At 54.5% G+C, this 21,722-nt stretch overlaps 7 protein-coding genes across 7 annotated transcripts; 3 read left to right on the top strand and 4 right to left on the bottom strand.

The window, feature by feature from the left end:
* Window positions 1-2,303: 2,303 nt before the first annotated feature.
* GGS23DRAFT_567286 (P-loop containing nucleoside triphosphate hydrolase protein) lies at window positions 2,304-4,236 on the bottom strand. The gene is made up of 3 exons (XM_051516325.1): window positions 3,745-4,236; window positions 3,039-3,661; window positions 2,304-2,967 (listed from the first exon to the last, which is right to left on the bottom strand). Exons 1-3 carry the CDS (start codon window positions 3,829-3,831, stop codon window positions 2,619-2,621), a joined length of 1,059 nt encoding a protein of 352 aa, XP_051372201.1. The 5' UTR covers window positions 3,832-4,236; the 3' UTR covers window positions 2,304-2,618.
* A 2,300-nt stretch (window positions 4,237-6,536) lies between these two features.
* GGS23DRAFT_605042 (PLP-dependent transferase) lies at window positions 6,537-8,662 on the top strand (the record flags this gene model as incomplete). The annotated part of the gene is made up of 8 exons (XM_051519699.1): window positions 6,537-6,562; window positions 6,699-6,757; window positions 7,016-7,491; window positions 7,568-7,944; window positions 8,005-8,128; window positions 8,189-8,423; window positions 8,488-8,563; window positions 8,641-8,662. 8 exons carry the CDS (start codon window positions 6,537-6,539, stop codon window positions 8,660-8,662), a joined length of 1,395 nt encoding a protein of 464 aa, XP_051372200.1.
* A 692-nt stretch (window positions 8,663-9,354) lies between these two features.
* On the bottom strand, window positions 9,355-11,618 carry GGS23DRAFT_536180 (RNA recognition domain-containing protein). The gene is made up of 5 exons (XM_051514772.1): window positions 11,222-11,618; window positions 11,135-11,164; window positions 10,124-10,288; window positions 9,743-10,063; window positions 9,355-9,683 (listed from the first exon to the last, which is right to left on the bottom strand). Exons 1-5 carry the CDS (start codon window positions 11,447-11,449, stop codon window positions 9,681-9,683), a joined length of 747 nt encoding a protein of 248 aa, XP_051372199.1. The 5' UTR covers window positions 11,450-11,618; the 3' UTR covers window positions 9,355-9,680.
* An 840-nt stretch (window positions 11,619-12,458) lies between these two features.
* On the bottom strand, window positions 12,459-13,510 carry GGS23DRAFT_567274 (Oligosaccaryltransferase-domain-containing protein). Its single transcript, XM_051516324.1, has 2 exons — window positions 13,270-13,510; window positions 12,459-13,203 (listed from the first exon to the last, which is right to left on the bottom strand). Exon 2 carries the CDS (start codon window positions 13,145-13,147, stop codon window positions 12,959-12,961), a length of 189 nt encoding a protein of 62 aa, XP_051372198.1. The 5' UTR covers window positions 13,148-13,203; window positions 13,270-13,510; the 3' UTR covers window positions 12,459-12,958.
* Window positions 13,511-13,744: 234 nt separating this feature from the next.
* On the top strand, window positions 13,745-15,595 carry GGS23DRAFT_567273 (uncharacterized protein). Its single transcript, XM_051516323.1, has 3 exons — window positions 13,745-14,559; window positions 14,618-15,441; window positions 15,573-15,595. Exons 1-2 carry the CDS (start codon window positions 13,928-13,930, stop codon window positions 15,057-15,059), a joined length of 1,074 nt encoding a protein of 357 aa, XP_051372197.1. The 5' UTR covers window positions 13,745-13,927; the 3' UTR covers window positions 15,060-15,441; window positions 15,573-15,595.
* Window positions 15,281-16,681, bottom strand: GGS23DRAFT_536063 (NAD(P)-binding protein). The gene is made up of 5 exons (XM_051514771.1): window positions 16,482-16,681; window positions 16,129-16,423; window positions 15,742-16,048; window positions 15,574-15,691; window positions 15,281-15,434 (listed from the first exon to the last, which is right to left on the bottom strand). The coding sequence occupies exons 1-4, from the start codon at window positions 16,528-16,530 to the stop codon at window positions 15,602-15,604; spliced, it is 741 nt and encodes a 246-aa protein (XP_051372196.1). The 5' UTR covers window positions 16,531-16,681; the 3' UTR covers window positions 15,281-15,434; window positions 15,574-15,601.
* A 626-nt stretch (window positions 16,682-17,307) lies between these two features.
* On the top strand, window positions 17,308-19,487 carry GGS23DRAFT_567268 (uncharacterized protein). Its single transcript, XM_051516322.1, has one exon. The coding sequence runs from the start codon at window positions 17,569-17,571 to the stop codon at window positions 18,736-18,738; it is 1,170 nt and encodes a 389-aa protein (XP_051372195.1). The 5' UTR covers window positions 17,308-17,568; the 3' UTR covers window positions 18,739-19,487.
* The last annotated feature ends 2,235 nt before the right edge of the window (window positions 19,488-21,722 follow it).

Genomic DNA, 21,722 nt, shown 5'->3' with positions numbered 1-21,722 from the left:
AGCAGAGTAGGCGTAGGTACCCGGAAGCGGGTTGCAGCTCATCCGCAGATTAGAGCCCAGGCTAGGGACCTGCTAGGTACCCAAGGAAGGGAGGCAGCGCCAGCATTTGGGAGGATGCTTCCAACCAATCGACCTACCCCCCCGCTACTCTGCCCCGCGGAAGCGCCCGACCTCGCACAGGCAACGATAGACGTAGGGAGGGTTGGTTACCTGACACCTCCAAGGGGTTGTTGCGCTTCACCGGGTACATGGACTCACGAGCCCAGCCTCTTTCACCTACCGACACATGTCCGGTTCCACGGGTCGTTCCATCCTGTGGGTAGATGCGCGCGCCTTGCACCTCCTAAGCGGATGAAAAATAGCTTCATCTGCGGGTGTCTTTATGCCGGGATGAGGCACGCAAAATACGACCCGTTCGCCCTCCCCTTCCTTACCTACGCCGTCTGCAATGACACGGTCATCGTCGCCACTACCGCCCGCCCAACATCCCCTGCGCAGGACGATGTACCGACGTAGGTTACACCCGATGCGTGCGTGGATCTATCTGCCTACACAGGCACCGACGGGTTTCCCTCCATCTCGAGGCGACGACGTCGTGTTATAGGCGCTATATGTATGCTATAGGGAGATGCGACGTAGTAAGGGCCTAGGCAGGGAGGGCCAGTCGGGAAATGGAGCGTTCCAACCCCTCGTTCCCCCAACATTATCCCTCCCACCTCGCATCCTTCCCCTCGCAACCCCGCATTCCCGTTGCGACCAGGACCGCGCGGATCCTGGCAGCCAAGAGGCGTGTTAACCCTCATCATACAACACCTCCGCAGCTCCGTCGCCCGCGTGCCCACGTCGGAAGGCCCAATGGAAACCCGCGTATTTCTCGTCGTTTACGTACTGACGCGCGAAGGAAGGCATGGGAAAAATCAGCTTGTCACCAGGCCGACGCCCGCTGCTGCGCGCGCCTCGCAACTTCTTGTCGTCCGCTATCTATACCATACGTGATCTGTGATATAACATACCTGTGTGTTTATATATCGCACACGTACATATACGCCTGCATGTGCTGGGAGAGGACGACGTTTCGTTGAGGGGTTCCGCTGATGCTGTTGCTCCGCGGGGGAGGGGGGGGGGTTGGCTGACGCTGTAGCCAAGGTGCCGTCTGAGTCAGAGTTGCTGCTAGCTGCCCGCTCGCTCCCCAAGCGGCGTAGGCGTGTAGGCATGCTAGCGGGATTACTACGAGGGCCGGAACGATGATGAACAACACACTGACGGCACCGCGGCAACCCAAGACGCACTTGTGTGTGCACGCACGCACTTACTCACACGCACTCTCGCACACACACACGCTTGCACACAGGCTCACATGGTCGGTAGTAGCGGCGGTAGTAGTGGGAGCGACGGTGATGGCTATGGTGGCCATGGTGGTGTCATCTCTCTCGTCCTCTCCCTCTTTTGTTTCGGGTCAAGCTTCCATTTGCCCTTGTCTAGAACTCCTCTATCCTCGTTTTCGTCGTTGGGGTTGTGGGGGAAAGGAAGCTAACATTCTCCCTTTCCCCTAGTGAACCAATGAGACACCCCGCTTGGCACCACGGTCATCCCTATCCCGTGAGCTGGCCAGGATGGCGAGGTACCAACACGACCCGCATCATGTAGCGTCGCCGTCGGTCGTATGTACCCGCTACATGTATGCATGAACTGCTTCCTGCTGGCACCACAATCCAGAAATGGTGGGGGAAAGGGATAGTTCTCCTTTGTTTTCTTTCCCATATTTATCTCCCCGAATCCTTACATCGCCTATCTACATATCCTAGATACCTGCATCCAGGGAGGCGAGCAGGCGGGATGTGGGAGCGCAGTGGAGATAATAACCTACCTAGGTACTACGCAGGTCAAGTAGGTAATACCTGGCTAACATGCCTCCTGCTGGCGCGGATGCGGATACCGTTCGTAAACATCTGGCTATGATAGGATACGGGCCTCCCTCTTGCTGACCTACTACGAATGCAGGTACTGCATGTGGACGGCACTAGCTGCTCCTAGCCGAGGTAGAACAGACACACGGCCGTGGCCACGTTTTCTATGCAAACCCGTCCGTCATCGCAGACCCCACCGTCACGCCCGTCGCGCGATACGGAAACTGGCAGCTCTCGGCTACTCGAAGAAAAAAAGGGGGAGGGGGCTCTGCCAGTTATGACGTCGTACTCGTACGGGTGGTTGCGAACTCGGCGCTTCGGGAAGGCCGCCATCGTGGATACTTCGGCGTTGAGGGGAATGCAGAAAGGGGCGGGCCACACAGCCGTGACTGGCGGGAGGTGTTATACTTATGTATTCACGCGTATCCGCCCAACTAAATGTAACCCTTGACAGCCGAACCAGTCCCGCGTCTAACTTCGGCGCGAAATCGGCTACGGCTTCGACGAGGCTTTCCTCCTTCTGTCGGAATGAACCGGATGTCCTCTGCCCAAAGGACCCTCCGCGCACGTCTACCTGTCAGGTCGGGCGCGGTCTAGCCATTATCGTCCCTCTGGGTGCCCCCTCCTGGGTGCTCCGTGCCGATTCGTTCGTCTGCCCGTCTGCCCCGTCCGCCCCCGCTGCTCTCCGTCCCTCAATCCCTCGATCCCCGCTCACATGTCTATGCTCATCAAATACATCTCGACTATCCTCATGAACTTCGCCACGAAAGCCTCCAGGTGGAAGATGACCTTGGTGCCCGTTCTTATCCTGTGCTCGTAGAAGGCCGACCACTTGATGACCTCGCATTTCAGCCCGTCGTCGATCATGGGGATGAGCTTGAAGGTCAAGGTCTTGAGTATCGTGGTGGGCGGTATGCAGTGCGTCAGCAGATCGTACAGCTTCGAGCGGACCTGCAAGATGCGGGCCGGTGAGTGCTCTGCCATGATATCCTTGGCGATCTGCGTGATGAGCGCCTCCCAATCCGGCGGCGGTATGGGCGTGTCATCCGTGACTTTCTCACTAGAGCGGGTTTGCCCGGATTAGCTAAGTTCGCCTGGAGACAGGGCCACGGAAGAGGTGTGGACACATACTTCTGCGCGTGCACGGCCTCGTACATCAGCAGCGCCCTCCTGAGGTTCCGCCCGCTCTCCTCGGCAATTCTCTTATGTAAGCCCTTGACGACGGGCCAGCCCTCTCTCTCGGCCGAGTCCGCGAGCACGCCCGCAATTTCGTCAATCGTGGGCGCGGGCACCCGTACGAGGAGTGTTCGACTCCGGATCGGCGCAATGATGTTGGCAGTGCTGTTGGCTAGGAGGATTAGTCGTAGATTCGGGCTATATTTCTCCATCGTCCTCCTTAGCGCGGCCTGGGCGTCTCGTGTCAGATGGTCCGCCTCGTTGATGACCACCACTTTAAACCTCTGCTTGGCCGACTGGTCGACCTGCTGCGTCTGGGCAACCTCTTTCAGCAGATCCTGGACGACGACTCGATCATAATTTCCGACATCGGATGGTGTGATCTCGAGATGGTAGACGGACGCGACGATGTTGAACTCCAGCTTGCGGTTGGACGTGGTTTGGAAGACGCGAGCATCGATCTTGATCTTTTCGACACCGGGGCCGTAGAGCTCCTTCAGCGTCGCGACGATACGGGTTTTCTTGCCGGCGCCGGAAGGACCATACACGAGGAGATGAGGGAAATCGCCACTTTGGGCCTACAGCGAATTGTAAAGTTAGCGGACGGGAAAAGCCGGAAGAAGCACACTGCTGGAGGCAACAGGTACGCAGTGCTATATACCAGTGATCTCAGTCTCTCCGATAACTCGGGATGATAGGTTAGGGTATCGAGGGAACGCGGTCGGTGCTTATCGACGATGAGAGCCATTTTTCGGTGTTTGATCCCGATTTCGAAGAGTTGCGCTGGCTTGAGAAGAAGGGAAAAAGCCTTGGTACGCTGCCTCGTACTGCAGTCGGGTTAATCGAAGTCGAGATTGACGGCAGCGGGTTATTTTGCCAGGAAGCTAAAGAGGGCCTCGAAACGCGCGTTAATTGACTGCGAACGCGTCTGAATATTCTCTGCCACCGCTCGCCGCCTGCCGATTTTGGGGCACTGCATTCTATGCCTAGGTATGTACTTCAGTACCCCAGGCGCGCCCCGTTGCCTTAGGTAATCGACGAGATACCTACCTAGGTACCTACCTACCTTCTACAGATGGATGTTAGGAATGACGCCTCGTACCCTTGAATTGACGCTGATGGGCAGAACAGTAAGTCTATCCAAGAGATCATGAGCTAAAGGCAGCCGTGGCGTCTTTCTCGGCCCTTTAGCCTTTTCCGCTGGCCTCGAATGGATTTTCGTGGACCGGATGTTTCCGTCTGATCTGCAAGTCAAGCCGCCTCTTTACCGTCCACTGCGTGGTAGTTGACCGGTAGCCGGCCGATGAAACCCTGAGGAGATATTCTTAGGCCTGGCTGCTCTTTGGGTCCTCGGACCGCGAGCGTGTGCGGCTACGTAAACTGCAGTCGATCGATCGAGTCGGGCAGGAGACAAAAAGGGGGATGAAACCTCACCACACGCCGGTGACGAGAATACAGGATATCAGACCTGTTTCACAGTCAGCTCACCGGTGCCACCGATTTCTCCTTTTCTTTCTTTTGGCTGTCTTCCTCCTGCAGCCCGGGACCTGAGGTACGGCAACAGGAGAGGTGGCGGGCAGGAATGCATGGCCGCCCTTCAAGATCCATCCCGATTTCTTCCATGCCCGGGCACCAGAATGACCTGCCTGCTGATACCTATACGAATATACCCAAGCGCCGCCCACCTATCGTCTACTCCTTCAGCTACCTACACGCGATGACCGCGAGGCAGTGCAACTGCGTAGGTCTTACCTTACCTACCCTCGTGCATGGATGGATGCACGGATGGCCACGCACATATACGCATCCCACGCCCTCGCCCACGCCCTCGCCCTCGCCCTCGCCCTCGTCCTCTCGTACGTACATCGGGTAACACCTCCAGGCCAATGTCTCTCCACCCCGCGCCCCGACGATCTCTCACCGCGTACAGGAAAGGAGTCTTAATTTTCAACCTGGCAGATCCCGTCAGTTGTGCCGCCGCCACCGGACATCTACCTGCATGCCTAGTGAGGTGTAACGACTTGGTTTCCCAGACACGATGAGAGGGATGTTGTGGGAAGCATCGATAGGAGGGATACGCCCACGTATCCTATTATCGGAACCATCCACCGACTACCTACCTCACATACCTACGTATATAGGTTGGGATATACCTACATATGCCTACTTGGTGCGCCTCTGGCAGCCCTGTACGCACATCTCCTCCGTGCGCACGGCATCACGGCAAGCCAGAGATTCCTTGTGCCTACGTCGCCCAGGATACTGAGAGGTAGGTCAGGCACGGAATAGGCAGGTCGTCGTCCGACGTTTATCCCTACATCCCTACCTATACCTATCTAGCTATATGCTGGCCATCCGTCGAGAAGACGTATCCTGTCTTGGATTTGTCTGGGTGCTTTATTTTCCCATCCCATATCCGTTGGTTTCTTTTTCTCTGACTGCGTTGCTACACCCGCCTCCCCCGTGGTGGTCTTCCCATAGTGCCATCCAGGACCAGAGGCGACGAAGGAGGGCCAGCTCCGCAGGATTGCGCATCACTGCCGGGAACAGGGCCCAGGCGCCCGGCTGGAGGTCTGGAATACGTTGGATAAGCGGGTATATGTATCTAATATTGGAGATACCCTCGAGAAGAGGTACCTAAGGTATGGGGCGGGTGGGTAAGCAAGTAGGTAGGTTAGGTAGGTGAATAAGAAGAGGTTAGGTTAGGTACCTGGGTATTGTATGCCTATAGGAGGTAGGTTGGGTACCCGGGCGGAATCGGTCGGGTGTTCCACTCGGGAGTCTGTGTCCAGTTGGACCTCGAGACAGGCACGGCCATGGAACTGGAGATGTACCTACGACTGGCTACCTCATAATCGAGTTGACCGGTGCAGGTGCATAAACAACCCTTTTCCAATTCCAGCTGGCCGCCCGTCTGTACTTGTGGCTGCTAGGTACCTAAGCCGACCCTGCTAAGCCTGGCTAGCTAGGGAGATAGGTACCTGATCTAACATGGACCTACACGGCATAAGGTCCCTGTCGATTCACTGCGGTGCACTGTCCACAAACAGCCAAAATTTGCATGCTTCACTCTTCCCTCTGTCTCTCTCGTCCTACCCCACTTTATCTCGACAACCCAAAGGACACACCGACAACCATCGCGATACCTCCCACCTCCCTTTCCCTTACCCTCCCTCTCCCTCTCCAGCCGTGTTCATTTTGCACCGCCTCTTCCCTTCCTTTCATTTCTCTCTCTCCTTTTCTCGTCTCCCGCCCCCCCTGTCCGGCTGATTCCCGTTCCTTTTAAAGGCCGGTTCCCTCTTATCACCCGCCCAACTGTGGACACTGGGCAGCTTACTGAGGGAGAAGGAAGAAAAAAACCACCCCTCGGACACACATACTCTCCTCCCCCAACTTACACCTTTGCCTTTCCCTCCCTCTCAACGGCAGCGTTACGCTCCGTAGCTTGCCAATATGTTCAACAATCGCAAGTTCTCGATGTAAGCTCATGCCTATAGCCTTATAGCTGGCTTCCAACGATACTGCGCAGCATCAGTGATGGATTCAACTTTCCGTCCCAATACGCAAACCATAGGTTGGGGTTGCGAAGGAACTCTTGCTAAAACACCACGGCAGGAATAGGAACACTGGCGTCCCAAGACGTCGGTTCAGTATCGGAGACCCGAGTGCGAATGGTACGGTTGATATAATTTTTTGCTACCTCCCACTCTCGTATGGCGTGCGGGAGAGGGGGCGGCCCGGCGAATATACTGGCACATATATCTGCAAATGCTGTCATACCGCCAAGAACCCGTCCTGCTCCGTGTCCGGCCTCACAGAGAAGCTGTGGCGGCCTTGGCACTTGGCAAACGTGGCCTTCACGTTGCTGTCCCCAGCATGTCTCGGGTTTGCTATCGTGAATCCGATCTCCTGCTGACAATCCCTCTTGGCAGAGACGAGCTCCAAGATCCATCGCCAGTTCCGTGCTGCCAACCCGGGCCATCTGCCCCATGCCGGCTTGGACGCCACACGTGCCTCCACCGGCGTGGTCTGGTGCACTGAGCGCGCTGCCGAGTACGGCTTCCTCGACGAGCCCGAGAAGTGGGCCAACCTCGGCCAGGGCGCTCCCGAGGTTGAGGATGACATCGAGGGGTGCTTTGAGCGCCCTCACACCATAGATGTGTCCGTCGCGCTCCGGGAGTACGGCCCGACTGCCGGTATTAAGCCCCTGCGCGCTGCCGTAGCACGGATGTACAACGAGATGCATCGTCAGGGGAAGGAGAGCCAGTACAGCTGGGAGAACGTAGCCATCGTTCCGGGCGGCAGAGCCGGCCTGATCCGTATCGCCGCCGTTTTGAATAACGCCTATGTCGGCTTCTTCATCCCTGATTACACGGCATACAACGAGATGCTGTCTCTCTTTAAGAACGTAAGCTAGCTAGCTCGTCTTGCAGGCTGTCCCCCCATTTTATGGCAAAAGAGAACAATAATCTAAGAATTCCTAGTTCGCCGCCATTCCAACACCACTCTCCGAGGAGGACGGCTACCATATCCACCCTGATGTGATCGCCCGGGAGATCGCTCGGGGCACTTCGGTCATCTTGACCTCGAACCCGCGAAACCCCACGGGCAGGGTCGTAGCCAACCCCGAGTTGGCCGAGATCCAAGACATCTGCCGCGGACGCGCGACGCTGGTCAGCGACGAGTTCTACTCGGGCTACAACTACACCAGCGACTGCGATGGCACTACCATCTCCGCCGCCGAAAACGTCCACGACGTCGATGAGGATGACGTCCTCATCATCGATGGCTTGACCAAGCGATTCCGTCTGCCGGGATGGCGCATTGCGTGGATATTGGGCCCTAAGGAGTTCATTAAGGCGTAAGTGCCACCCGCGGATATGCCATGGCCTGACGGGGCTTGCTAATTCATCATGTCAAGTATCGGTTCCTGCGGCTCATACCTTGATGGTGGAGCCAACGCTCCGTTCCAAGAGGCGGCCGTTCCTATGCTCGAGCCGTCTCTCGTCAGGAGGGAGATGGAGGCCCTCCAGCGACACTTCAGGGTAAGCCCTTTTTACTTCCGAGGCCGGTGAACACGCCCCGCACTGACGATAACCCCGCAGGATAAACGAGACTACGTAGTTAAACGCCTACGGGATATGGGATTCGTGATCAAGTACGTGCCGGACAGCACATTCTACCTCTGGCTCAACCTCGAGGGCCTTCCTGGCCCGATCTCGGACGGCCTGAACTTCTTCCAGGCTTGTCTCGAAGAGAAGGTCATCGTCGTCCCGGGCATCTTCTTCGACCTAAACCCGTCCCGTCGTCGAGACCTATTCGACAGCCCTTGCCATCACTGTAAGTTGCCCCCCCCGCCTTCCCGTTTGCGTGGTCATGTCTAGTTGCTGATATGAGATCATAGTTGTCCGCTTCTCCTACGGCCCTAGAATGGAGACCTTGAGAATGGGCTGCGACGGTATCGAGAGAGTCGTCAACAAGTAAGCAGCGGCACCCTACTTTATCCGCACCTCTTTCTAGCTACATTGATGCAATGGAAATTAACAACGCCGTTTAGATTCAAGAAGTACGTCGACTAGGGGAGGAACGACCAAGTTAGATGCTCGCCAGACTAGGTATATCGTGGTGGCGCATCGGCAATGCTAGCTAGGAACCTCTACACCGAGACGGATGAGATGGTATACGTATGTCACCTCCGTCTTTGGATCAAGATCAACGGCTATGGATAAGTCGGAAAGCCCTCCCTTCCTAAGCAATCACTTTTCCCACCTCCCTTTTCTATTGGTATAGCCTGCGGAACGTTTATTTATACTCTCTTTTATGATGAAGTGAACTATATCTCCCCATCTCCCAGCCTCTCCCATGATCTTAGAAATGCTACTCTTATAATGAGGCGCCGCGTTGTCACCCTCGTAAGGAAAGCCGTGCTGCAGGCATATTCGCATCAACTAGACTAGGCAACTTTCCACCTTGTTATATATTATTTCATCCGTCTCTGCGAGCAATACGTATTCAACCGACTCGCAGCCAATCTCTCTAGGGCGCGACGAGCTCGACTCCGTGGTACTTTGCTAGGAGCCAAGCTCGTCGCGCGCTCACCAAAAAGTTAGACCAAGCCATTTAGGAGATGCCCGGCCTCAAACCCCGGCGTCGCTTCGTCCCTCCTCCTTTTCTACTTTCCCTGAGAGGGGGGGGGGGGTTCCCCGCCGTTCCCGGCGGGCAGCGATGATAATATACTGCATCAAATCACATACACGCACGCACCCCCAGACCAAGTTTGCAGACACATCCGTAACGCCTCTTCTCTTTCCGTACGTAATTAACTACCTACAAGTCCATACCGAGCCGGGTGTGAAATCACAATCTTGAGGGGATTCGTCGGGCGCAGGAAGACGAACCAACTGGGAACCTAAGAGAGAAACACAGGTCCTGCTACCCCGTCGCCCCGCCGTTCATCTGAGCGGGAAAACCGGGAAAAAAAACAGGAAGGGGCCAGACTGATGAGACAGAAATATCATGGCGAGATTTTGTCGCTTGAGCACGGTCTCGGAACCATCTAGACCCAGATCTCTGACTGCCTAGCACACCATGACTCGTTTACTATGCACCCGTTAGCACAACTGTCACCCAAGAACCGGGGGGCTTTATGCGAGACGTACTAGGATCTCATCATCCATTGGAGCGTCGCCGTTGGTAGCCGCGGGAGCACCGCCGTTGGCATTCTCATTCTGGTTCCCCGCCTCGAAGTAGTCAGCCATCTCGGAATCGAGCTCTTCGGCCGTCTTCTTGGCTGGGCGGGCGTTGCGGGCTCGACGCTTACGGCCGCGCAGGCCGGAGCCGGCAGCTTTGCTGGCAGCCTCCTTCTTCTTGTCACTGGCCGCAGACTTGGGTTGGGCCTTGGGCTGGCTGATGCGTTCGGTCAGAGTCTTCGGAGGCGGCGCGATCTCGGCAGCCTTGGCAGCAGAAACGACAATCTCGATCTAAGAATTCGTTAGCAAATGGGGAAGATGTAAGCAGTCGGTATTAGTAGAGTCATCTACCTTAATAGGCCTGTTGTCGACAAGAAGGCCGTTCAAGGCGTTGAAGGCCTTGCTAGCGCCGTCCAGTTTGGCAAAAGTGACTGTGGCGATACCACGGCTAACACTATTCGGGCCGTAAGAAAGCTCCACACGCTTGATCGGACCAACTGAACTTGAGAAGTACTCCTATGGGGGCACGCGCGTTAGTAACATGGAATCCATTCGGCGTCCGTTCAACGTAGCAAGACAAAATCGGCCATCCAGGCGTCTTAGCTACCCAGATACCCTTCGTAGCATCCAAAGGCAAATCAACGTCAACGAGCAGGCAGTGAGCGTCAGTAGACAGCGTCGAATCCAGCAATCGACGTAGTCGGGTCCTTATCGTTTGCCACCAGAGTCGGCCTCCGCTCGACTAACGAGGCTGTGCATGACAGGTTTCCGTTGCGTAACGATCAACCGTGGTATTCGCTGCGCAAACCCATCCCAACCCACGCCCGGTATGAAATAGAATGCCACCGCATTTCGGTCTCGACTCGATACGACTTGTCTCGCCCCCCCGCGTTCAGACCAAGTAGTATCGAGAAAGCCGGCCAATCACCATGATAACGTGCCTCTTATCGATGTCCGCTGTAACTCTGTTGCTCACTGCGATGCTCGCTGGGTTGGAATTGTTCAATATACGGATGAAGTTTCGCCAAAGAGAACGACCCCGGGAATCGAGGATGGAAGCTGGACATTAGCCAGTGCCATGGTCCTTTCAACGTCTGCGCATTGTAGCCTGCGATGAAGGGTTGCCAAGCCCGATCGAGGACATGCAATATTTGCGCGACAAGGACGGCTCAACTCCCAACGATGCAGCTGCTCAGAGCGCACGTTCAATAATAGGAGGAGGCTAGGCGAGCTGGTAGTTCCAAACTATCCAGGACGGTCCATTCTTAGAGACCGTGGAAATCCATTTCGGTCGGTTTTACGCGCGTACGTTCAAGGGAGATGTCGACGAAATTCCGCAGGCGATAGCCTTAGGAAACATACCTTAATCTGGCCTTCGTTCACATCTTTGGGCTGGAGCTATGTTAGCAATCTGGAAATTCCTAAGCGGCAGTTGGAAGGATAACTTACCAGGTTGCTCACCACAACCTTGCTCTCTCCGTGATTTCCGGCAGTCTTAGCTGGAGCCTGCTTGGTTGCGGCAGTGCGAGGCTGCTTCGAGGTCTTTTGCACACCGCCAACAGGGGCAGTTGTGGCAACTCGTCCAGCAGTACGACGCTGGGATCGGCGTGGGCCGCCAGAAACGCGCCGCTGGGTCGAGAGGATCTCATCAAGAGACTGGTCGAGCTTTCCAGACATATTGATGTTTGGAAGGATGTGTCGGTATTAGTGAAGGCGTAGAAAGGCGATAGCGCGTCGCGAGATGAGAGCGCGGGTGGAGTTCGGCCTTGCGGATAGCGTGATGTATGGATGCACAAGTGACTGGAACCCGTACAGGAGGGGGGCGGTGGGCTTGAGTAATGACGCGAGGGCTAGAAGGCGTATTGGCTATGCGCAGCGCGAGAGAGGGAGGGCGAGGGCGTCGGAAGGATTGACTGGGTGGCAACAGGTGGGTTTGTGAGGGTCCTGGATGCTTTGCGAGATGGCAGCCAGAGGCAGATACGGCTGACGAAGTTGGACGCAACCGAAATGAAGAGATGAGAAATGGAGAAATAATCGAAAAGGGCAGTTCTATGTTGGAAGCTTTCCCTCGGTGGCAGATTTTGGGAAGGAATGCTATCCTCTTGATGGGTGATGAAGTTGAAGATGGCTGGCTGCGAAAGAGTCGCGGGAGAGAGAAGAGGAGATGGAAGAAGGAAGAGGGTGGAGGGAGCGCGAGGGGAGCGCGAGGAGGGAAAAACAAGTTGGCAAGGCTCATCCAACCTGATACGACTATGTACCCAGGTACCGCTATAGGAGGTGCAGGTTAGGTTAGGTAGGTGCGGACGGTTCCTATCGTCAATATGTACAGATACCTACATAATTGAAGAATCACATGTATGTATGTATATATGCAGTATGAATCAGGCCAAAAGATACTTATATACGTACTACGTAGAATTGAAGAATCCTATTAGTTATGTACCGCTACGTTAGGTATCTAAGGCTGGTGGGCATCTATATACAGGTATATTAGGAGGTACCTACCTAATAACATCTCCGGGTTGTATACCGAAACGTACCTAGGTACCTATCCTATTAGAGGTAGGTACGTACGCAGGTACCTTAGGTGCCTAACAGCCCTGGCTCAACAGGCCACACTAGGTGTGTCCATACCTTAGGTACCTACCTATGTACTTACATGTCTCGAGGTCGCAGCTTTACATGTTGGGTTTGCTCCAACAACCTGCATGTACAGGCTTGTGATAGCATCATGTCTATCGTTTATTTAGTCCCTATGCATACCAATGCTTGGGAAGGTCAACATGGACTATCCATATCCAACTTACACTTAGCCAATGTAATCCGCAACACTTAGAAGCACTAGATGAATGCAGAAATCACAAAATGCGACGACACCCGAGTAGCTGGAACTCCTAGACTGACCATTCATCCATTCGCATTCAGAGGCTACTAGGAGTTATAGGTTAGAGGAGGCTCCCTTAATCTAGCATAGTGGTCCTGCCTCTTAAGGCCTTCTCAACTAGTAGGCAACACATAGATCGCCCTGTCAAGAGCTTTTTGGCTTGGGTGGCACTCCCTTGATCCATTGGGGCCTCTAGCAGCCTGTGTAAAGTACTGATACTGCCTTGCTTTTCCTCCATGGATATGGTCTATGTCCGTAGATATTCTTTCAAGTCTGTCGAGAACCAAGATCATCCCATCTCGTCATTTGGTCGCGCCTGCTGGCTTTCCCACTGCTGCAGGCTGCTGTTCTGGCTTAGATTTGGCAGCCTTCTCGCCCAGTATGCCATCTTCGCCCGAATTAACCTCGATAAAATGGTATACAACAATCATAACCATGGCGAGGGAGCCGAGGGAAATAGCCAGTTGGTATAGATCATTGTCGGAAATCATGATGGATGTCGCGTCAAAGGACTGCCTGAGCTGTGCGCCGGGTAGGAGGAGCGACACTACGATGTTGATTAGGTATTTGACGGATCGGTAGCTAGGAGGATAATTAGTGAAATTGAGCCTACAGCTTGCAGATATGTCTCTTTGCTAATACTTCGTTCGTGCGATTCAGACGGGGCGCAAAAAGAGAAGCTGTTCGTGGTGGGCGAGGGGACGGATGTCTTGCTCGATGTTGGATAAATTAAGGCCAGCTTGGAGCTTGGTGGGCAGCCTTCCAGTTGTATGGGTGTTACGTATGGGAGTAGAGAGGCGCACAATACCTCCTACTCATAAGTACCTACCTCAATGTTCAGGGGTTCAGGTGTACATTATCATTCTTACCCTACCTTCAGTATGCAAATAGAGACCAGTCGCTGTACCTATGCGCTAGATAGATAGGTACCTAGGTACATACCCAGGTACTATATGTGGCTTGTGGCTAAGCGGTGGGTTTTCAGCCCCAGATCCCTCCCTACCAGAAATCATGTGACGTAGCTTCGAGATCTACATCTTCATTGGCTTACGGCTTATTACTCGGGTTGGCCTCTCCTCGAATCCACAGCCCACCAACCTACTCGTGCTTGAATAATTCTGCGAAGTACTCGCCTGCTTAAACCGCCCAGTTCCATCGCGCTGTCGCCAATCGGCCGTCCGACTCGTCTCCTCGTATACCCCGTTCCGCCGCATTAAGAACCTACCTCCCTCTCTCACAGACTATTCTACCGCGCCTCGGTCTCAGCCAAGATGCCTCCCAAAAAGAAGGACGAACCCAAAGGCAAGAAGCCGTCAGCCGCTAAGGTCGCCGAAGACAAGACCTTCGGCATGAAGAACAAGAAGGGATCGGTTGCTCAAAAACACATAAAGCAGATAGAGGCCTCCGCCAAGGCTGGCGGGAGCGCCGAAGAGAAGAAGAGGCAAGCAGAGAAAGACGCTCGTGCCCGAGAGAAGAAGGCTGCCGAGGATGCCAAGCGGGAAGCCGAAGCCCTGCTCAACAAACCGGCCCAGATCCAAAAGGTTCCTTTCGGTGTCGACCCGAAGACTGTGGTCTGCATTTTCTTCAAGAAGGGCAATTGCGAAAAGGGGAAGAAGTGTAAATTTGCACACGATCTCTCCGTAGAACGGAAGACCGAGAAGAAGAATCTCTACACCGACGGTAGAGAGGAGGAGGAGGTAAAGAAGAAACAAGAGACATCGGAAGACTGGGATGAAGAGAAGCTGCGGAAGGTCGTGCTCTCCAAGAAGGGTAACCAGGTAACTACCACGGACAAAGTCTGCAAACACTTCATCGAGGCCATCGAGGACGGGAAGTACGGTTGGTTCTGGACGTGCCCAAACGACGGTGACAAGTGCAAGTACAAGCACGCCCTCCCACCAGGGTAAGTTCCCCACGATTAGACGCTATAACGTGGCATTCCCCGCTAAAAGCCCATACAGTTTCGTGCTCAAGACGAAAGAACAGCGTGCTGCCGAGAAAGCGCTCATGGACAAGTCTCCGCTCAAGACTCTGACTCTCGAGGACTTCCTGGAATCGGAGAGGCACAAGCTCACCGGGACCCTCACGCCCGTCACCCCGGAAAGCTTTGCAAAATGGAAGAAGGAGCGGTTAGGCAAGAAGGCTGCCGAGGAGCAAGCTCGGCAAGCCAAGGAGTCAACTGGTCGCGCCCTGTTCGAGAGCGGGAACTGGAGATATGGCGAGGATGATTCCGAGGAAGAAGACGATGACGGCGTCTGGAATCTGGAGAAGCTGCGACAAGAAACGCTTGCGATCCGAGATAGAAAGGAAGCGGAACGGATAGCTGCCGAGGCAGGTTATTCAGTCGACTCAATTCAACCTCCGGACGACGGTGATGGTACATCCGTTGCCGATGGCTCTTGAGATCGTCGCCCTTGTCCTCGTAGACCGAAAGAATGATCATTCGGCCAGGCCCGCGGGGACACTTGACGAACAACACACATTTAACATAAGCGACGAGCCGAGCCCAACGACGTATCGCTTGACTGGTACAAGTAATAGGCTTGTCACCTTCAGGTCGAGGCGGACCTTTCGTAAACCGAGCCGCCGGCTAGTCCTTACAAATCATGCAGAACTACGAACCCCGTTGAGATAGGACCAACAGAATCGAGCTTCCAGCTTAGGTTCATAGGCTATACAAAATAAACGGCAGATTGACAAGTTTACGACACAATTGGTCCGCATTACCCTTCAGGCGCCGCGAACCCCTCAAAGTAAGAATGCGGGTGAAGTATCAAACTAAAAGCCTCCCTAGTACGTCAGCGAGATATATGGCTTTCCTTTGAGGCATCCCCGCTGTCCCGGGTATTCCACACCCTTATACATGACTCACGTGTACGAACACGCGGACTTCGGAGTTATCTCACGATAGACTCACAATATCCTTAGCTGATACACTCTACGACTTAGAACTTCTCAACGTAGGGCCGCATGTCGATCTCCTGGGTGAAGGCAGAGCGATGTTGGGTGTGTAAGTGCCAATAGCTGTCGGCGATCTAGTTGCGTGTTAATAGTGAATATGCTGCAGGAGGCGTTATTGACTAACCGCGTTGGCGCTGAGCTTTCTATCTTCGACACCGTCATCTGCGAAGAAAGCAGCCGTTCTAGGAATATCGATTACGCCGTCGATGATGGCGTGCGCTACGTGCACCCCCTTGGGACCAAACTCACGCGCTAGGGACTGGCCGATCGCCCGGCGAGCGGACATGCCGGCAGCTATCGTAGAGAACAGGGCGGAGCCCCGAGCGGAGGCTGTGGCGCCCGTGATGAGCAGCGTGGGCGGGTGCTCCGACTCTGGCACCGCCTCTAAGAGTAAGGGGATCGCCTTTTGGGCAAAGTTGAAGAGCCCGCGCCTAGCGTAAAAACACAACAATTCCCCCAGCTCAGTACGGGTCAAAGCAGGTCCGAGTAAGTAAGAACTCTTCATACGTACGCGTTAGGGTTGACGGAGGCGTCGAAGTCCTCGACGTCTAACTCGAGGAAGGGCTTCCTCTTGTAGCCGCTGCCGACGTTGTAGATGGCGGCGGCGAGCTTCAGGCCGGACAACTCCTTCGTGATAGCTTCGAAGGCGGAGGCGACCGACTTGACGTCCGAGGTGTCGGTGCTGATGCCGATGGCCCTGCCGCCCGACTGGTTGATCTCGGCCACCGTGCTCTGGTACGAGTCCGGGGTACGCGCCAGGAGCACAACAGGGTAGGCCTTGGCAAACCTGAGGGCAACCGCCCGACCTGGAGAATTCTGGTGAGCCCCGACATCCTCGACTTCCCGGCGCGAGAGTTGTCTCACCTGTGCCGGGGCCAGCTCCCGCGACAACGGCATAGAACTTGGAAGACATGGCAGTGGGACTGTCGATTCGCTAGGGGTAAGGATTATGGTTGGTGATGATGCCTATCCAGTCCGGACTAGGTCAGGTGTATATGTATTTGTTATAGGTATGTGTTAGATAGGTGCGTATCGCTTGGGGAAAAGGTGAAGACTGATCGAACGGTCCGTCTTTTATAGCTGAGCTCCGGTAGGTATTGTATTATTAAGAGACGGCCATGTAACTATCCGGCAGTTCCATACGACGCCGGTCCTGAGGTGCCGAGACTAGCGACTGAGGGATGTCGATACAACTCCCACCTGTACTGGAGAGAGATGGATGGGGTGCTTGGAGAGGGGAATGGCAGACTTGGAGTGGGAGATGTCGCAATTCTCGACCGGCCGAATCGCGGATTACCAACCCGGTCGCACAGTTTGAGGAGGTCTCCTAGTAGAGAGGGCACGTTCGGACGCGGGGAGTGGCCGGACTGCCTCCAGTTTACCAATCGAGGTGACGTGCATCTTTGGCTAGCAGATGGGGGGGGGTTTACTAATCGCCCTCGATTTCTCTCCCGCTTGCCTCGGTACCCTACCTAATGTCTCTATGTACCTGGTATATGCTAGGGAAGCTGCAGACACTCCAAGTTATTGGGAGCTATGGCTATTAGATACCTAGGTACCTCTAGGTATTGACCTCCACATTAGGTTAGATTATGTACCTACCTATGTACCTAACCTGCACGTGCACCTTCCCCCTCTCAGCTTCAGGTAACCCAAGATACCTACCTAGGTACTTTCCGTACTTCGACGCGTCGACCAACCGCGATTGTCTAATGACACGATCTGCATAAGTCTGCTTCACCTACCCTCTTCATGAGCTATCCTCCTTTTCTCTTCCGCGGAGTAGCAAGGCTAGCTACTCGCCTACATAGCTCCCTGCTCACCCAATGATGCTCCTTTATTTTATTTTTTATTTTTTTTAGATTGCTGTGAACTGATTCTTATTGTTATTGACGACTCTTAATCAAAATTTACAGCCTATCAGTGGCGCCTGGCATAGACACCCATTCAGATGGATAGTGCAATGCTCCGTCATTCCATGGTAGCGGAGGAGATCACAGCCGGCACCACTAGCGAGACAGATAAGCCTGGGACGGGGGCCGACCATGGCTGGAGTGTTCATGCTGCCGCAGATACCGCCACCGGCTTCTACCCGTCTGGCCATAGCCTCGATGCGAAAACTATGGAGGAGGATGATCCCATACCTTCAGTCACTTCGGACATTTCACCAAGGCGTGTTGGCCGGCCTAGAGCAACGCTCTTGCATCAACCAAATCAGCAAATCGGGACTGAGACGCGAGATACACCTATCACTTTCGGGACGCCGGCATCCCCGGCGCCATCAACCTCGCGAATAGCCGTACATATCAGATCCTTACCGGTAACACCGCTGTCTTACATACGCCGGGACAACCGATCTGCTAGTAGAAGCCTTCGGGTGCCGCAATCCGGGGCAGAATCGTCCCCCATAAGACGCGGGGCCTTGCTCTCCGTTGGAGGGACGGCTGACCTAACGAGAAAGAGGGGAAGACCAAAAGGTTGGAAGCCTAAGTTGTCTTACGCCGAGCTCAAGGGCGATGCCAGCGCTGCAGTCTCTCGGTCTAGGAGAGACAAGAAGCCGGTAGTGCAACCCGAGCCGAAGCGGCGCGGACGGCCGCCTCGCCCCCTCGAGCCTACGGCTAGGGAACGATACCTGCGGACCGATGCCAAGTACGTATCGTTCAAGTGCGAATGGAAGGAGGCGTCGGGGAGGACGTGCCCGGCGGAGCTGCAGAACATGAAGACGCTGCGCGAGCACGTCCAGGTCATCCACGGCGACGCGGACCCGCTCGTGTGCCGGTTGGGAAAGTGCGCGGCGAGGGACCCCGCCGTCCGGTTCGAGGCGGACGAGGAATTTGAGGAGCACGTGGAGGAGAAGCACTTCCGAGCGCTTATGTGGTACTTGGGGGAGGGGTGCCAGAACGACAGCGCACCGACAGCAGGCAGCGGCAGCGAAGCGCTGCCGGCCTACCTCTTCGACAAGGACGGCAACCAGGTCACGCCCTCGGTGGCGGGGCAGCGGCTCGAGGACGAGCAGCAGCACCGCGAGCGGAGGCGGAAGCTGAAGCGACTCCTCCTCCAGGCGGAGGAGAATGCTCCCTCCGAAGAGGAGTACATCAGACAAACGCTAGGGATGGTCTGATGCCTGGTGGATGGGATAGCTCGCGTGGTGCACCAAGGCAGTTCACCGGCTATAGTAACTGCGACTGGCCCGTCATTTCTTGATGAAACACGCAGTCGGCGTGCAGCCGTTGTTTTCCTATTCGTCCGGCGCCCGAAGGTGAAGTCAAGATTCCAAGGGGAACAAGCGCCCGTTCCTTGGACATCCGAGGACGGGTGTGCGCATATATATATATTTATTTATACCCCCGGGTAGCATGTCTATCACGCTTCCTGGTCTTTCTTTCTGTCTAGCATGCTTTTTGCCTACGCCTACTCATTTGGATCCGTCATTAAGAGGCATAGAACGTTCATCTATGTGCGTGCACCCAGAATCCTAGGGCAACCGTTGAAGTAATCTCCAATATGTGACTACTTTACGGAGTAGCATTATGGCCGTCGAGGACAAGTGACATGCCAGGCTGAGGCTGATGGCTACGTGGTATGGCTGATTACTGACAGAGGCGTACGTAGGGTGGCTAAAGCCCCATCGGGTTGCCGCGAAAGCCGTCGCGATGACGAAGAGGCGGAGTCTGCTGCGCCTGTCGCACTTGTGCTGGGTGGATCGGGTACATTCTTCATCTTCCCTCCTACATGCATACGGTGCATGTGGGTTGTGGAGGGTTCACTCTCGTTGCTTCGCTGCCTTATTTATAAGGCATACAAAACGTTGAAAGCCCAACCTCAGTGATCATTGATATTGAAAGGAGGTAAAAACTAAGGTGCTAAAAGAGCTTAAATACAGCGTTTTACGAACAGTTAGCTGTTGAGCGTTTTTCTTCAATCTGACCAATCGCAGAGCTATATTCTGGATGCCTGAATGCCTCAGGTGCCACAGGCACCGTATAGATGAACCATCTAGGTACCTACCTACCTACCTACTAACGGGTATACGAGGTACTCAGCTCAAAGGCATGCGAGGTTCACGGTACACACAGGAAGATTTGCCGCAAATTCGCCCGATGGATGGGATGGCGCGGAGGCTGACCAATCTGGTCTACATAATAATATGTACATACTACATACCTAGGTAGGTAACTAACACGAGGATGATGCGGCGTGTCTGTCTGCCTGTCCTTCTGTGTGGACGGGATGTGCAGACCGGGGGGTATCGCCATTCGTCAGCGTGTTGTCGTCCCTCCGATGCGCCCACGAGGGCTTTTTTAATTGTATTCATATATTGTCATCGCGACCAGCATGGCCTTGTCTTTTCCGCGTTATGACGTAGGCGCATCGGCAAGTTACGAGAAATGAGAGAAGGGTAACGTCCGTATGTGCGTATGTACGTGCCATGTATTACTGTCTGCGCATTACATAACACATTGCATCAGGTATATGCTGATGGGTCTGTCCGTTCCAGCAACACGGGTTCAATCCACGCGGGATTGGCGGGCGAGCCTATTGTGTGGCCTCATGGCCTGTCCCTACGTGTACATGGTAGGTACCTGTCTAGGTAGGTAGGTAGGTACCTCCTCCTAACCGCTTAAGTATTTAAGCCTACAGGTAGGTACAAAGTGCCCTTCAATCCGAATGTCGAGATGCCCTATAATATGGTTTAGGCAGGTCTTAGGTAGGTTCTGTGGTCTTCAATCAGAGGCAATACCAATACATAGAGGTACCTACCTTAGGTACCTACCTGGTTAGGTATACATCCATCCACTATACGTGTACAGACCATCGCCGTATTCGTCGCCCTTGACTCCATCCCGCTATCTCCTACCCACCTCCTAAGATAGGTTAACCCGTTAAAAGAGGTACCTAGGCAATCATTCAGCACCTACTGCCAAGCTCAGAATGACCCAAACCTGCAGGAGGCTACATCCCAAGCTCAACACGGATATTAAGGCACAACGCGAGAACGTGGTATGCTATATGTGCCTATCGAATGGGGAGATAGCTGTCGAGAGGAACCACCTAGGTACCTACCTACCTCCTAGGAAACGTCTGCAGTGGTTCATAAGAAATTCCTTACATTGCGTTAGGGATATTTGCCTGCCTTAGGCAGGTACCTTAGGTAGGTACCAGAAGTAGTACCTTAGGTACATGGGTAGGTACTTAGATAGCCTCCTAAGCCATCAGCAGTACATGTTGATACCTAAAAGGATTGCGATCTCGGGTTCCTCGGCTTGCACCCGCACATACGTTAGGTACGTGTATAAATATAGACGGGGCCCTACGTCCAGCAGGTACCTGAATGCTGAAGGAGGTACCTGATCGGGTATCACTCGATGTACCTGACGCATATCAGAAGATCCGTAGAAGGCACCGGCAAAGCTCGACAGGTATCCCCCAATAAAAGAGGCAGATATCTAATTGTATGGTACGAAGGCAGGTGGAGATGGAGTTGTGTTGGAAGGCAGCACCAGAACCAGAATACAAATGCAGATGCCCTCTGTGTTCCCTATTCCCCTTCCTTATCCTCTGCCTGCTCCTCGTTATCCCCGTCCCTGTTCTGCCTCCCTGGCGTGGCCCGCCCTGCCCGTCCTTCCCGTCTCTCTCACCACCCTCATTCCCTCATCACTCACCGGACTCACATAACAGTTCTCCCTCGCAACCCTCTCGCCTCTCGCCTCTCCCTCACCTGACAGAAGGCAAAACCTCGCATCCCACGCTACCCTTGTCGCCTCCTCTCCAGCTCTCGTCATCCCCTTTTTTTTTTTTTGCTTCTCTTTCCCCGCTCCCGTTCCTTGCCTACTTTTCCCGTCTCCCTTCATCCCTCCCCCTCCAGCCCTCTCGTGAAGTGCCCCACCTGGATAGTACGCAGCCAAGCTGCGGATGAACGCATGCTAGCCTTTTGACGAGAGAACACTATGCACCCGAGGGTCTGCTAGTTCGACAACTACCTGCTAGGTTTGCTGGCGCGTCCCTAGTCAGGTCGTGCTCTGTTGCATCGTTATTAGTCTTACCACGATCGTATCCTCGCCGGGGATCTACACTCCCTCCCCCCTTCGCATCGCGGCAAAGGGA

This window comes from Durotheca rogersii (genome assembly GCF_024521655.1).
Source record: "Durotheca rogersii strain YMJ 92031201 chromosome Unknown GGS23scaffold_9, whole genome shotgun sequence".
NCBI lineage: Eukaryota > Fungi > Ascomycota > Sordariomycetes > Xylariales > Xylariaceae > Durotheca > Durotheca rogersii.
The sequence above is the reverse complement of the archived record's forward strand: the minus strand, read 5'-3'. Positions and strand labels throughout refer to the sequence as shown.